General features: G+C 38.8%; 1 protein-coding gene across 1 annotated transcript; it reads left to right on the plus strand.

The window, feature by feature from the left end:
- Positions 1 to 4,548: 4,548 nt before the first annotated feature.
- Positions 4,549 to 5,979, plus strand: LOC140792003 (zinc finger CCCH domain-containing protein 35-like). The gene has a single exon (XM_073142765.1). The coding sequence runs from the start codon at positions 4,620 to 4,622 to the stop codon at positions 5,595 to 5,597; it is 978 nt and encodes a 325-aa protein (XP_072998866.1). The 5' UTR covers positions 4,549 to 4,619; the 3' UTR covers positions 5,598 to 5,979.
- Positions 5,980 to 14,113: the final 8,134 nt, after the last annotated feature.

Genomic DNA, 14,113 nt, shown 5'->3' on the forward strand with positions numbered 1-14,113 from the left:
CTTACACATATCTAACTCAAAATATCTTATACTTACCACGTCCTTCATCATTCATTGTGGGCTCCACTCCCCCATCTAAAACATTTTTATTTAGTATGGTCCTCACCACTTTGGATTAGTTGGAGAATAACTAGCTAAATAATTAATTTCGTAAATCATATATTTGTTTTTGTTATTTATAATATATGAGGGAGAATCAAACTCATTATCTATATCATAAACTAGTAGAATCCGACCACTTATTTATGATATTTTTTAACAATATTATATGGCCTCATATATATATATATATATATTTTTTTTTTTTATGCAATTGAAACTGTTGTATATATCCAATCAATATGTTAATGCACATTCAATAGTGTGCTCGGACTGATCGACATTAATCACCCCACCACGTAAATTATTTATGAAACAATATATATATCATCCAAATTGCCATTTCTTGTATATAAGAGGATTAACGTTTCCTAATAATAAAGGAGTTGACAATGCATGAAAAATATTAAAAAAAAACTTAGCTTGCAGGTTAACCCTGTGTGTTTGGAATAAAGGAGAAATAGATTGTCTCATTCACTTGTGACACAAGACTAAAACTAATATAGTTATTATAATTTCTTAGTTATATGCTAATAAAATGTATAATAATTATATTTAATGTATTATAAAGTTAACATACTAATTTAATGAATAATTAAAATACTCTTTATAATAAATGGATGAGTACAAGAGAGAATGACCGAAATAATAGTTACTTAAAACGATATCTTTTTAAAAGTATAATAATATTAATAATTAATATTTAAAGAGTAGAGAGAAATAGATATCGTTGTACTAATATGAATAGTTTTGTATGAGAATAAGCCTGTTATTAATCTACAAGTGAGCGGTGGAGTGTGATGAGAATGTGCATTCTAACTTCTATAGTCTGGATTAAAAGACAAGTGTCACAAACTTTGTCATGTTATGTGCATAAAAGAACTAAATTTATGCGTATTTTAGAACAACTTGGCTCCAAAGTTAGGGGCATGTGGAAAAGGAGTAATGTTAAATTCCAAGTAGATACAACTTAAACCTTAATTAACTTCTTTTTATGTATGTCCAAGTAAGAAGGTTTTCTCTTTATTTACTCTCTTTTTCATCCTTTAGGGTAACATAGTACAAACTTCTTCTTTTCTGGGGTCCATAGTACTGCTTACTTTCTTGTTCCTCTACACTAGCTTTATAGTTGTCATGTTAAACTTAATTATGAGAAGCATAGGAAAGTCCCATTAATTTGTTGAAAAACCATTACGTACAATTAAATATCGCTGAGATATTTACTTAAAAATTAAATAATTATTTATAATAATTAATTGAAATTCAAATACATAAACTTCTTAATTATACAGTAGACGAGGTAGCTATCAAACTTTCCTCAAAAGTTGGCTGGAAGATATTTACGAACGATTCTCGACATTCTACGTAGTATATATTTTAATATATATTAAGTAAGGGTATACCGTACATTTCTTTATTAATGGTGGGGGGAGTATCCCTCACTTGCCGTATACGTGGTCTTTTAATTAGCTACCTGTCTACGTCGTCGCTCTTATCCGAATCAACTATCGGAAGCTAGATATATATATATATATATATATACACTGCCAACTAAAGCTTAATTCAATGAGTAATGTTACTCAAAAAGATTATATTAAAACCATGATAAATATCATATTAAATAACCAACAATATGTATTATATATTAAACTGTTTATTTTTTTTTCTGAGAAGTAGAGTGTGAACTGTAATTTTTCAATATATGAGTAAATTCTCATCTACATGTATATCACCTGGATAGTTCAAGTTAATAAAGTTGAGTAGTTCTATCAAGTGTCAGGGGGTAGTGCAGTAGCTCCGTAATATTGCGATGATTTAGACTGAGGGCTGACTGCAACGTGGATAGAGAAGATGAATAAATGTTCTTAAAATGATCTTAGAAAAAGAAAAAGGAGAGAGAGAGATGATTTTAGAATAAAGATGGGTGCACTGTAGATGCTGCAGTGCTCTGAATCCAACTAGGGATGATGTATGTAGTCAGTCCGTCTCCGAAAGTGGAGGAATGCAACTGCTTGCTTATTGATACCAACAACCAACTCTAAATTAAAAGGAAGTCTACCAATTAATGCCCTTCACCTTTTGGTGAGACACTTCATCTGCCGACAGCCACAACTCACTCCTAATTTGTTCTCATTCCATAATTACAAGCCAATTTTAATAATAGCAAATATTATTATTAGGCTCTTCTGTGGAAAATAGATACAGCTAGTTTTCAAGAGATCTATATATAATACCAAGGATATGGTAATATGGAAAAAAAAGTTGGAAAAAATAGCATGAACGTTGTAAGAGAGAGAGAGAGAGAGAGAGAGAGAGAGAGAGGAGAAGAGATTGATCCCCACCATCACAAGTATCAAGTATAGATGCCCCCTTGTTAGTGGGTACGAGATATGACTTGTTGCAATGAAGGGGATCAGTATGACAGGCCAAGGGGATGAAGCACAGCAAAACCCCAGACATGGAACCCCCCCAAAAAAGTAAAAGCCATCACGCTAAGTTTCACCGCATCTATTCATACCACTTTATTTCCTTTCTTTCATAGTCTGTCATATAGGAACATTCAAAAGCTAGCTTCAAGAAACCCTAAGAATTTTTTTTTTTAATATTATCCTTGGTGTTATATATATAGAGAGAGAGAGAGAGAGAGAGAGAGAGAGAGAGAGAGAGATCTTTTGATCTTTTGCTGCTCCTAATGCATGAATTTGATGCACATTGGTACATTCAACCCCACCCCCTACACCTCCCCGAAGATTTTGGATAAGATTATTACAGTAGAAAGATAAGCGATAGTACATTTTAACTTTTTCTTTTTCTTCTTAAGAGTGGGGTCACGGCGTTCCTCCGTTATCGGAGCGAGAATAGAAGAAACAAAGATGGTGGGGGTCACGTGTGTCTCCTTAATCGATACTCTCGGATAGCAGGAAATGCATACGCCCAGGGATCGGAGGAGATCCTGGTGCTCAGCGGAGGCCAACTTCAGTCAAATCTCACGGGAATCCCGAGGCTCACCCAACCCACGTGGCGGGATCTGGGTGAGGGCAGCGTCAGAAAAGGCTGGACACTTCATATAGACATGACAGGGGGGTGCGGGCCAAGTGTACCGCCCCAACTGCGAAGGGAGTCCTTATCCCACCTCGCCTTTGCCGCGTGGATCTACGCCGTACGTCCTGCATTCATGGCGCTCCCTCCCTCCTTCCCCCGCCCTAACTTAACTTAAACTATTCCCCTCTCTTTTATTTTTAATTTTATATTTTCCTTTTTATTTGTTGTCTGTTTAACCTTCTCCTCCACTTCGCCTGCCCTGCGGTCGATACTCGAGAGAGATTTTTGAAAAGAGGACGTGGCAGTTCATTGGTATGGGGATCCATGAGGCGGCAAGCTTACGTGGTCCTTGGACCGTGAACGTAATTTATACAAGGTACTGTTCATAATTATTTGTCACGGATATGTGGCACATCAAAATAGTGGTGTACCACATCGGCATTAGCCAATTGTTCTCTTAGATTCGGACAGAGGTGGTTCCCCTCCATGTGCAAAAAGGATTGAATGGTACCATACTACTACTACTAATTAACCCTTCCTTTGGATAATCACATTTTAACCCCTCCACCATCTATCTATCACTATTCACTAGGATCTATCATAGATTTTTATTTTAAAAAAAAAATAAAAAAGTTTAGGGTTACGAAGGTACGAAATCACCGTGCCAGTCGAGTTTGTCGCTTGTGGCACTAAATAAGGCTTTCAATTGAATGGCACTCAATATCCATGGGCCACACTAGGAACAGCGACTCAGTATCCGGCGAATAGGAGATGGACGGCCGAGATTAGACCTAACATGGGTTAGCCTCTCCATCACTATTATAAATGTCCTTCTCGTTTTAAATCTTTTTTAAACCGTCTTAATTAATTAATTTCTGATACGAAGTCAAGCGTTACACCAATACCGAATGATCTAACCGTCATTATGGTCACTAACTTTGCGTCCACTTGCAGAGTAGGTTAAATCGAAAGGCAAGCTTCATGTGATTGGACTAACTCGTTTTAAAATTAGCAGTCTTAAGACCTCCTCCATATATAGATTGTTACTAGGATAACAAATATGGTATAACCCCACTTATTCCCACCTTTAACTACATCTATACTGAAGAATAAGCAAAGGAGCGCGAATAAGTTTATTCGCGCCAAAGCATAGGGGGGGTGTACGTGTCCACGAAACGGTGCACCCACGGACCACCTCCCCATGCGCATGTCTGACAAAGCCCTCTACGCCCTCTACGCCCTCCACGTGTCCCACCACCTCATGCCCCCATACGTTAACCCACCCCCCAAACGGCGTCAGTTCCCATTTTCTAGAGATATCTCTTTAAGACCCTTAACCCAAGTTATCCCTAACCGCAGTTACCTTCGGCCCCAACCCCGGTTATCCCACCAGTTTATAACCCCACCGCAGCCATCAAAGAAACACACCAAAAACCAAAACCCAAGTTCCAGAGGGAGAAAGAGAGAGAAAGAGAAAGATGATGCACAATCCGACGGTTCATGTACCTCCTTGGTCGCCGTTCGACGATGGGATGGGCGGGATGGATGCTTACTCCTACCTGCCGTCGAACGAATCGTATGCGGACTCGGACGAGTCGGACTCGGCGGTCGACGCGTACTCGTGCGACGAGTTCCGCATGTACGAGTTCAAGGTGCGGCGGTGTGCGCGTGGCCGGAGCCACGACTGGACCGAGTGTCCGTATGCACACCCCGGAGAGAAAGCCAGGAGGCGTGACCCGCGTAAATACCATTATGCGGGCACCGCCTGCCCCGACTTCCGCAAGGGGTGCTGCAAGCGTGGCGATGCGTGCGAGTTCGCCCACGGAGTGTTCGAGTGCTGGCTACACCCGGCCCGCTACCGCACGCAGCCGTGTAAGGATGGGAGCTCGTGCCGACGACGTGTTTGCTTCTTTGCCCACACGCCCGAGCAGCTTCGGGTGCTTCCGGAGTCATACGACGGGTCGCCGCTGCGGCAGTTCATGAAGACGGCGTCGTCGCCCACGTCGACACTGATGCCGTCGTCGCTGATGTCACCGCCGCTGTCTCCCCCATCGGAATCGCCGCCGGTGTCCCCCGGGGTGGTGCGGAGGGGGGCCTCTTCGGTGAACGAGGTACTGGCCTCGCTGAGGCAGCTGCAGCTCGGGAGGGTGAAGTCGGTGCCGAGTTCCTGGGGGCTCGGGTTGGGCAGCGGCGGGTACGGGTCGCCAAGAGGTGTTTGTGGAAATGGGTTCTTGAGTCTGCCAACGACTCCAACGGGTGGTACCTTCGGATTTAGTAACAGGGAGTTGGGTTTCGTGGAAGAGGAGGAGAAGGTGGAGAGGGTCGAATCTGGGAGGGCTCTGAGGGAGAAGATGTTTGAGAGGTTGAGTCGGGAGAGCAGCATGGTGGAGAGGTCGGAGCCTGTTCCGGCGATGTCGACGCCGGACGTGGCGTGGGTATCCGAGCTGGTCAAGTGATGGGCCTGGTCGGGCTTAATTTTTTGTGAATACTAAGTTTTTGTACATATATGTGAAGGAGAAGGTGGCTACGGAAGTGGGCTGGATCCGTTTTGGGAAGAAAGCTGAGGAGGAGGAGGCGGTGGTGGTGGCTTTCTTGTACAGAGATGAAAGAATTAATGCTGCTGAAGAAGATGGCAGCATCAAATGCTGTGCAAATTGCTGATTCCGATTTGTTCTAAGCAATATCTAATGTTGTTTCGTAACTTGTTTTTACCTTCATTTTGGTCTATTTTGTGTATGCCTTTTTAGTTTATGATTTCTACCCTATGTGAATTCTGTATTTAGGACTTGCTTTATATATATATATATAATATAAAATATGCCTTTGCTTGACATTAAACTTCATATTTACAATGTCTGCTCGAAGGTGTATAAATATGTCCCAAGAAATTAATGCTGATGAAGAAGAGTTGATTAAAAGGTTTGAGGGGGTCAAGTGGTTAAAATATCTTACGCCATGATCAGGACATCCTTTTACTTTGTGTTACACAATAGCCTGTGATGACAGAGACGGAATACCGGGCTATAGGAAAAAATAGAAGATGTCCTTATCGTTGCTCGAGTATCCCGTGAGCTTACCACATACCGAGTCCGCGGAGGAGTTAAAATGGATAAATTTTGGCCTTCTCAGTCTTTGAAGAAAGCACATATACTATGTATACAATGTTTTGCAGGTGGGGTAGTCCTTGCAAAATATCCAAAGATGTTTGATTCAGAGAGACAGGATCCCTTTATTGCTTTTCTACTCTTCTCTCGAACCCCATGAAGTCCTTGGATGTGAAGTAAAGGAAAAAGGGTCATGGCGAATCATGGAAGCTAGCATTAAAATGGCAGTAAGGGGGAACTGTCTTTGTACAGTGCTAGCCATATTATTCCTCCCTCCATCCTCTCACGCAAACAAGCCTGCTCCCATTAATTTCTTGGACTATGCCGGGTTGATGAGAGATGGGAAACTTTTAATTAAGGACGGCAGGAGGAGACTGACGAATCCTAACTCCGAAGGTCGCGTCTTTTCACGTGGTTAAAGCGTAGGACCCGCTTCATACTTTCGTGAAGAGGTTAAGGCCCTTCTTTACTTTTTTCCTTCCTTCTTCTTCTTCTTTTTTTTTTTTTTCTTTTGAATTAAAAAGAAAATTCTTCAAAGGGATAAGGCGTCGGATAGCGTAGAAAGAATAGCAAGATCTGTGCCCCTGATAAGGGGGTGATATCGTGCTTAATATTATCATTATTCTATTGTGTTGATGTTATCCGCTAGTAGGATGTCGCCGTCGGCATCACGTGAGAAAATCTGAAACTAGTGGAGATGGGAATACAAATGGCTTCTCTCGAGGGGCCCAACGGAGCGGGCAGTTGGGGGGCATGACGGGAAATAAAGTGGTGATGAGATGATAGCCCTAGTTATCAGATCTCGATAACTCAGGGCGATAAAAACCGAATGGTAGATCTCATGAGCCCCCTCGCTAATGTGTTATTAAATTTCCACAAAAAAAAAAATACCTGAATAAAGTAAAATGCTTTTGATGCTTCAATACTTCAATAAAAATAAAGGTTTAATTAAAGATATTAATAATAGAATCAGGTGCTAATGAGGTATATATCAATATGGTCATGACTGCTATTTAACTATATACTCTCACAGTCTATAAGCAATATTAACTAACTTTCCACTTGGTGTAGTAAATTCATCTTAAAACTAATTAAAATACTGAGAAGTGGAAACTATATTCAGCTACAATCTAGGCGTACTATCATGAAATATGCATCATCACATCTAGAGGTAAGTGCTCTAAGAGATTCAAGTTCACCAATGATAAATAGTGCAGATATATATATGTCTACAGAAAAATATGTCATCCTTTTTCCCAACAATTAAGTGTGTTTATTGGATTAATAATCAAATCCCACTGTTAGAAAGCTAGCCCTAGGGACTAGGAAAGGAATCTACTGCACTTTCCAATGGCTTAAGTAGACTGTTTTCATCTTCCGCAAGTTCTCCCTGATCTCTTCCAATAGTAGGACAAGATAGAGATAAACTGGAGAAACGAATCAAATAATTATTCAAGTCAATACAAGAGGGCCCAAGAAACTCGTACGATCTACAACTTAGTCTAGCAGTTGCTTTCAAACTCGTCTCCAAATCTAGATTTATATATATATATATATATATATAAATAACAAGGACGTAAGGTAGGATTACCAGTAGCAAACTATGTTCCTAGTAAGAGGAACACCACCACTGCTCTAAAACGAAAACGCTAATAATAAACAGTGTTCGGGTATCATGGAACGGCGTGTTGTGTAGTGAAGTCACCCAGCAACCTCGATGTGGACACCTACGGTGGAAGACAGTAAGAGAGCACAGCGGCACAAAATATGGGACTAGTTTCTACTTTAGTTTTCATTAATAGATCTTGTCAAATCTTAAAACTCTTAAACTAAGCCAAATCTACGGCATACTTAGTGAGGATTATATGAAGCTGTCCCTTTCCTTTGTCCGCGGTTTCGGTACTCTTTCCTTGGAGCTAACTGGGTGTTGGGTTAATTCCTCCCGATTTTGTGCTAGGAAGTGGGTTAGGAGCAGGCGTATTCCAATGATCATATCTTTCCTTGACAAACAAGTCAAGAAATGGACCAGACTCTATTAGATGTTAACATGTCACCACCCTCTTAGTCTAGGCAACGTAAAACTAGAGCTGCGAGAACGTAGGGTTTGGGCCCGATTTTATTGGATTTAATTAGCTCCGCCAGTGAAATGTTATTGAAGTTTGAGAAAAAAGGAATCATATAATGAAAGCTACTTCAGATAATAATGACACCCATGACACCACAAAGCAGATGGCAGAAATATATTTTTTACTATTGGTAAAAAGTAGGAGATAAAATATTATAACGGAAGTGCGGCTGAGTGCAATAACATCCTGGTATTTACGATATTATATGATCAAGCGAGATTCACACTCGATCGTTCCCTGGTATTATTGAACTTAAATCCTAATGCAATTTACCAGATTATGATCGGTAATTGGGTTAATCCAATCAACTTATGTGACGTTTCCTTTCACTATTTGAAAACGCTGCGCTGCATCCTATCTGTAATATATGAATAGTTTTTTTTTTTAAAAACATATATAATACCTCTAAAATTTACTTGTATACGATTTATTTCAATTTAGATATAGAAAAACGAACTGAATTTAATTTTTCATATTTTTTCCATAAAATTATGAAAACTTATTTAAAAAAATTAATCGAGTGGACATCTGTGCAAATATCAACTTTAGAAGAGTATACAAATAAATTAAAGATTTTTTAAGGGTGCACAAGTAAAATACCCAATAAAAATCAGATATGATTTGATAAATGTCGAGAGTTTCCAAGTGCCGAGCTGATATCGTATGCAGAATCTTGACGGTGTGAAAACATATATCTTAAATATTTTTTGAGAAGAAACTAGCAGCGGACCTAAGTTTCTTGCCCAGGATGATTTCTCACTTTATCTAAAAATAAATGGAACAAATGGCACCTTATTAAACCCCTGCAACATACTCATAGGCTTACCATCAAGCATACTTGCCTACTTGACATGCATACTTATCTCGAAGGTAGAGACAGATTTAGCCAAACAAAGGAATCTACCATTCGAATTCTAGATAGGTAGATCTATCAAATCACTACAGCTCACACTATTGTGAGATCCTTCATACTGCCACTCTTTTATTATGTTCGAAAGATGCTTTGTTTTATATTCCTTACTTTCTGAATGGAGACATGGAAGTACTACAGTTAAAAAGCAGATGTCAACTCATCTATTTATCAGTCATCGAAACAGCATGTATCAACAGTTAGTAATTAGACTTTTCTTTAAGTAGACTTAACAGGGTAACTGGATAGTGATAATTGTGTTACCTGCCTTAGAAGTGCATCAATGATAGGTGTTCCTCGATTGCTGCGTTCTCGCTTAAGTTTCCAACAAGCTATGAACGATCGACCATCTGTAATCATCCATCACCCTATAAATATAATAATCAGAACTGCAGAATGATATATCCATCACTCTATTAAGAGTTACAGAATAGAATTTTCCATTTTCCAATAGTGTTGGCGAAATAGTTCGTCTAATAAATACGCTGCATAATTATGTTGCAATGACATAGATGAAACACTGTTAGAAATTAGCTTTGGCTCAGCTAATTGAGACTGGAGCAGAAATAAACTGCTTAACTATTCTTATCATATACTGATAATTCATGTCAAGCAGTTCATTGAAAATAATATCTAGCTTATGGTGACAAACTTAATGTGGAAGAAAATAGTTAATACATCGCAGACTGCTTGTAGAGAGACGAGGAAGGGTCATCATCAGGACTCCTGAAGAGAGGAACTTTGAAAGGGCATAAAATTCTGATTTCCTTCTAAATTGTTGCTGTTTTGGTCATATTGAGAGCAGTATCAAAATAAAGATGCAATACAAAAGTTCTGCCAATAAGTAGGAATCAAGGAAATGAAATCAGTAAACTATTATCCATGATATAACTTCTTCATGCACAAGTGAATTAGAATACTTTATCAGTGCAGTCCGTAGACCGTAGATAATGTGGTTACTTTCTAATAGATTGAACAACACATATATAATCAATGCCACTCAAAAATATGAGTCCTAATGGTTATCCTAAAAATGTAATATCACTATCATTATGTCAATGTCATTTTTATATCAGGTCAGCGTGGCCTCCATCTCCACCACCGTCAACATCATTCTCCCATGACACCTATCAGTGGGCCTGTAACGTTATATTGAATTAAGAAGGCGACCCAGTATGCTTCATCATCATCCTCCTCCTAGGAGACCTAAGATGGTGATATACAACATCCTGCCTCAAGGAGATCACCCAATACGCCATTCTTCGACTGATCCTAAGACAATGGACACTTAACTAAAATAATTATTCCATGAGCACTACAAACAGAATGGCAAGACCAGACCAGAGGTGCTTCCACAGAGGGTCTCTTTAGTAGCATGTGTTCACACTTCCCAAGCTGCCAAGGACTTACAAAAGGACCCATCCATCGTGGTGAGATGAATAAATAATTTGCTAACATTGAACCAAGCCGGCTATTAATTCTTAACAGTACAAAACAAGAAGGATGAACTGACGAATACAAAAGATCACCCTATAGTCTTTTAAACAGTATAGGTACAATGATCGGTGTTCTTTGATAGTTCAAGCCCCTCATTCATTAAGGCTACATCTATCAATCTATCAATCAGAGTTCATGCCTTCATCCTGTGAGCCCTCTGATGCAATAATCTGAATCTCCAGCATGTGTGTATATGACTATATTGGATATAATTCCTTCTCTCCTTTCACCTTTGATCATGCTTCAAATATTAATAAGCTATGTGAAAGGGACCAGGAAAAAATTCATATTCTGGTTCTTGGTTACTGGCGGCACGAAAAACTTTTGACAGTGTTGCAAGAATTGCACAGTTTTCCTCATTGAAACAATATAATGCTCATTCCATTGACCAAAAATGTTGCTCCTTCTCTGATATTCTCGTAAATTTTTAGAGCAATTCATGATGGCAATGATCTTCTAGATAAGCTTTTCTAACATCTGTAATAAAATATGATATTTGATCCTATAAGTACTTTTACAACATAATAACTTTATATATGAAGAAGTTCATGGCACTTTAAAACAGTTTGTCAACATAACAGCAACCATTCTCTAAAATTTAACAGAGGCCTTCTAGTCAATATAGTCCTTGTCCAAGATCTTCCACCAACTTAAAAGAACAATATCAAGCTTCAGAACAGCACTTAGAAAATGTGACTACTTTATCTATAAACTCGATTGCATCTCTGTTAAATTTTGTTCATTGTTTCCTTTAAACTGATGGAATATCATGAAGGAAGATAATGGATCTCTAATCCAGAGCTGAGCAACATGAGGTTTTCAAGTTATGTAAGCCTTATCCAAAAAATCTAACATAGGTATTTTGGAGTCTTACCCACGTCACTATTAAAGGTAAGCAAGAGGTGCAATCTAGAAAGTTATCATAGACGAAAAATTCAACGACGTGCATCTATTGTGTATTTCAAGGGGAAGACTTAAGCCCACAAACATTGACAGAAACAGACAATTGCTTATCTTCTTTCCACGGAATGTAATCTACTCATTATAATACGGAAGAAAGCATCCAGCATAAAAGCACTCTGCGAATAAATTAAACACCTCAAAAACTCTTGAAAGATGAGAAGCGGATGAAAGGAAGGGGGAAAAAAAAGGGTCCAAATTCTGTCTCTCCAAAGATAATGGCATAACCTAACTATAGGATTTGTAGATCAACAAACAGATCTTAAAATTTAAGACGTAAAAACCTAACTGGCTAACCAAGAAGGAAAGAACATCATAGACTAGTTTCACTCAACTAAAACATACCCATTTAATTTCTTCACAATTTAGCTGAATACAGTCAATAAACCAATTCTGAAGATGAGTGCGCTTTGTGAATTTCAAAATGATGTATGCATTGTTTCCATTCATAACTTACTTGAACAAGCATAGGAAGTGAACTGAGATGACCTGCATGATCCAAACATGTTAAGTTCTGTTTGAGACAAGCTACAACACGAGGCCCAATTTGAATTGGACGAGGTCGCTAATATCCAGCCTCTCAAAATATTTGTGAGTTCGAAGCACACGTCTATGTCCAATCTAATAAAATCAGGTCATAGTTCGTCTCAAGCCCACTTTGGACCTGGCTAACCTGACCCAAAGTTCTATTGAACTAATTCGGGGTTAAGCCATGTCCAAACCCAACCCGGCTCGAGCTCATAGCGCCCAGCTCATCCATTATGGCCCATAGATTAATTTTTGCCTTTTTAGCTCTAGCCTATCTGCCCACAGTTAGTTTGATCCATATCTATTAAATTTAAATTTAAAATTCTTAAATTCTATTTAATTACTTATATTTCTTAAACTATAAATATTTATTTCTATTACTGTGCTCATTAGGGAGTATTAACAACAGTCACAAAATTGATTGTAACTAACTTAGCCGAGATTAAAAATAATTATAAAAGTGAGAATATTTTTAAAAAGTAAAAAAAAAAACATTCTTTCCAGTCATTTAGAAAATTTTCTACCATATAAAAAAATTATTTCCACACATTTAGATTCAATTAGACATGATTTTTCAATCGGGCCCGCCCAAAAACTTGGGGAGGATTAGACCGGGTCAGAAAACTTAAACCCGGCCCGAGCACTGAGCCAAGTCTTGTCTAAGCCCGAGCTTAATTTTATTTTGTCCGGCCAGGCTGACAAAATAAATTTTAGCCACTATTTCTGGTTTATATAAATTGAACGCTTTTCTTCATCATTGGATCTGCACATGTTCACAGGAACATTGAGAGAATTGCTTTCAAGTTGCATGACGGTAAACTACTATCGATAACTCTAATTCCAATTTGGCATTCTTGTTCAAATTTTCTTTTACCATAAATCTTAACCACTGTTTACTTAGCGTGCATTAGTTCACCAAAAATTATAAGAGAATTGTTGAGATAATATTTTCAATATTCCTAAAATTGGCGAGAAAATCTTTGCAAACCTGGGAACAATCCTCCTGTGTAAAGTGTGTAACACAAAATAAATCCAAAGAACTTCACATGATTCGCCCAAAACCTCAGGACTTCTTCAAACTTATTCGGTATTTGAAAAATCTACAAGATATAAGATAAAATTTGGACAAATCACACCTTCGTAAGTGCCAACCGTTGCAACTTGCTTGCTTCCTCGAGCAATCGAACCAGAAGAAGAGAAGAGAACCCTAGCTCCAGTGAATAGGGAAGGCTAAGATTAGGGCCTGGAATAGCGGGCGGAGGGAAGAGAGCAAGCAAGAGCGGGTTTTTATCCGAGTAGTTTTTTTGGCGGGGATTCGAATTTGAACTCTGAAGAGTTTGGGCTTCTAATCTTAAAAACAGCCTGGCCCAATGCAATTTTTGAAAGAGGCCCATTAAAATTTATATAATTGGATCTAGGAAACATTTTTATTTCAACCCCTCCTTTTTGTCTATTTAATATCTAGAGCACCCTTCGTTAGTTTTCTTTATTAAGACTAGCTATAATTTAAACTAATTTGTGGTCCGTAATACTACTGTAGTATTACTAGAGTTATCTTAACAGAGTATTCTATATTTGATACATTTAGAACAGGATAAATTGACGAACTCTTCCGTATTTGTTGCTTTCTTCTCGCCAAACGGCAAAATGGAGATCAGCTCTGAGATCCGTTCCCACCACCATGCGAGGTCCTAATCACAGCCGCCCATCTGTCGCCCTACCAGGGAGCCTCCAGTGGTCCCCGCGCCTACTGTGGGCCCTACTGATCCGACGGTCGAGATCTAATCTCTGGCAACGTTGACCAATCTCTCTCTCTCTCTCTCATCTTCCTCGAGAAGGAAGCAGAC

The sequence above is a fragment of the Typha latifolia genome, chromosome 7 (assembly GCF_019914945.1).
Source record: "Typha latifolia isolate L0001 chromosome 7, TyphaL0001v2, whole genome shotgun sequence".
NCBI lineage: Eukaryota > Viridiplantae > Streptophyta > Magnoliopsida > Poales > Typhaceae > Typha > Typha latifolia.

Bases quoted from the DNA above. Each gene is read 5' to 3' on its own strand.
- LOC140792003 (XM_073142765.1), top strand. From the start codon at position 4,620: ATGATGCACAATCCGACGGTTCATGTACCTCCTTGGTCGCCGTTCGAC.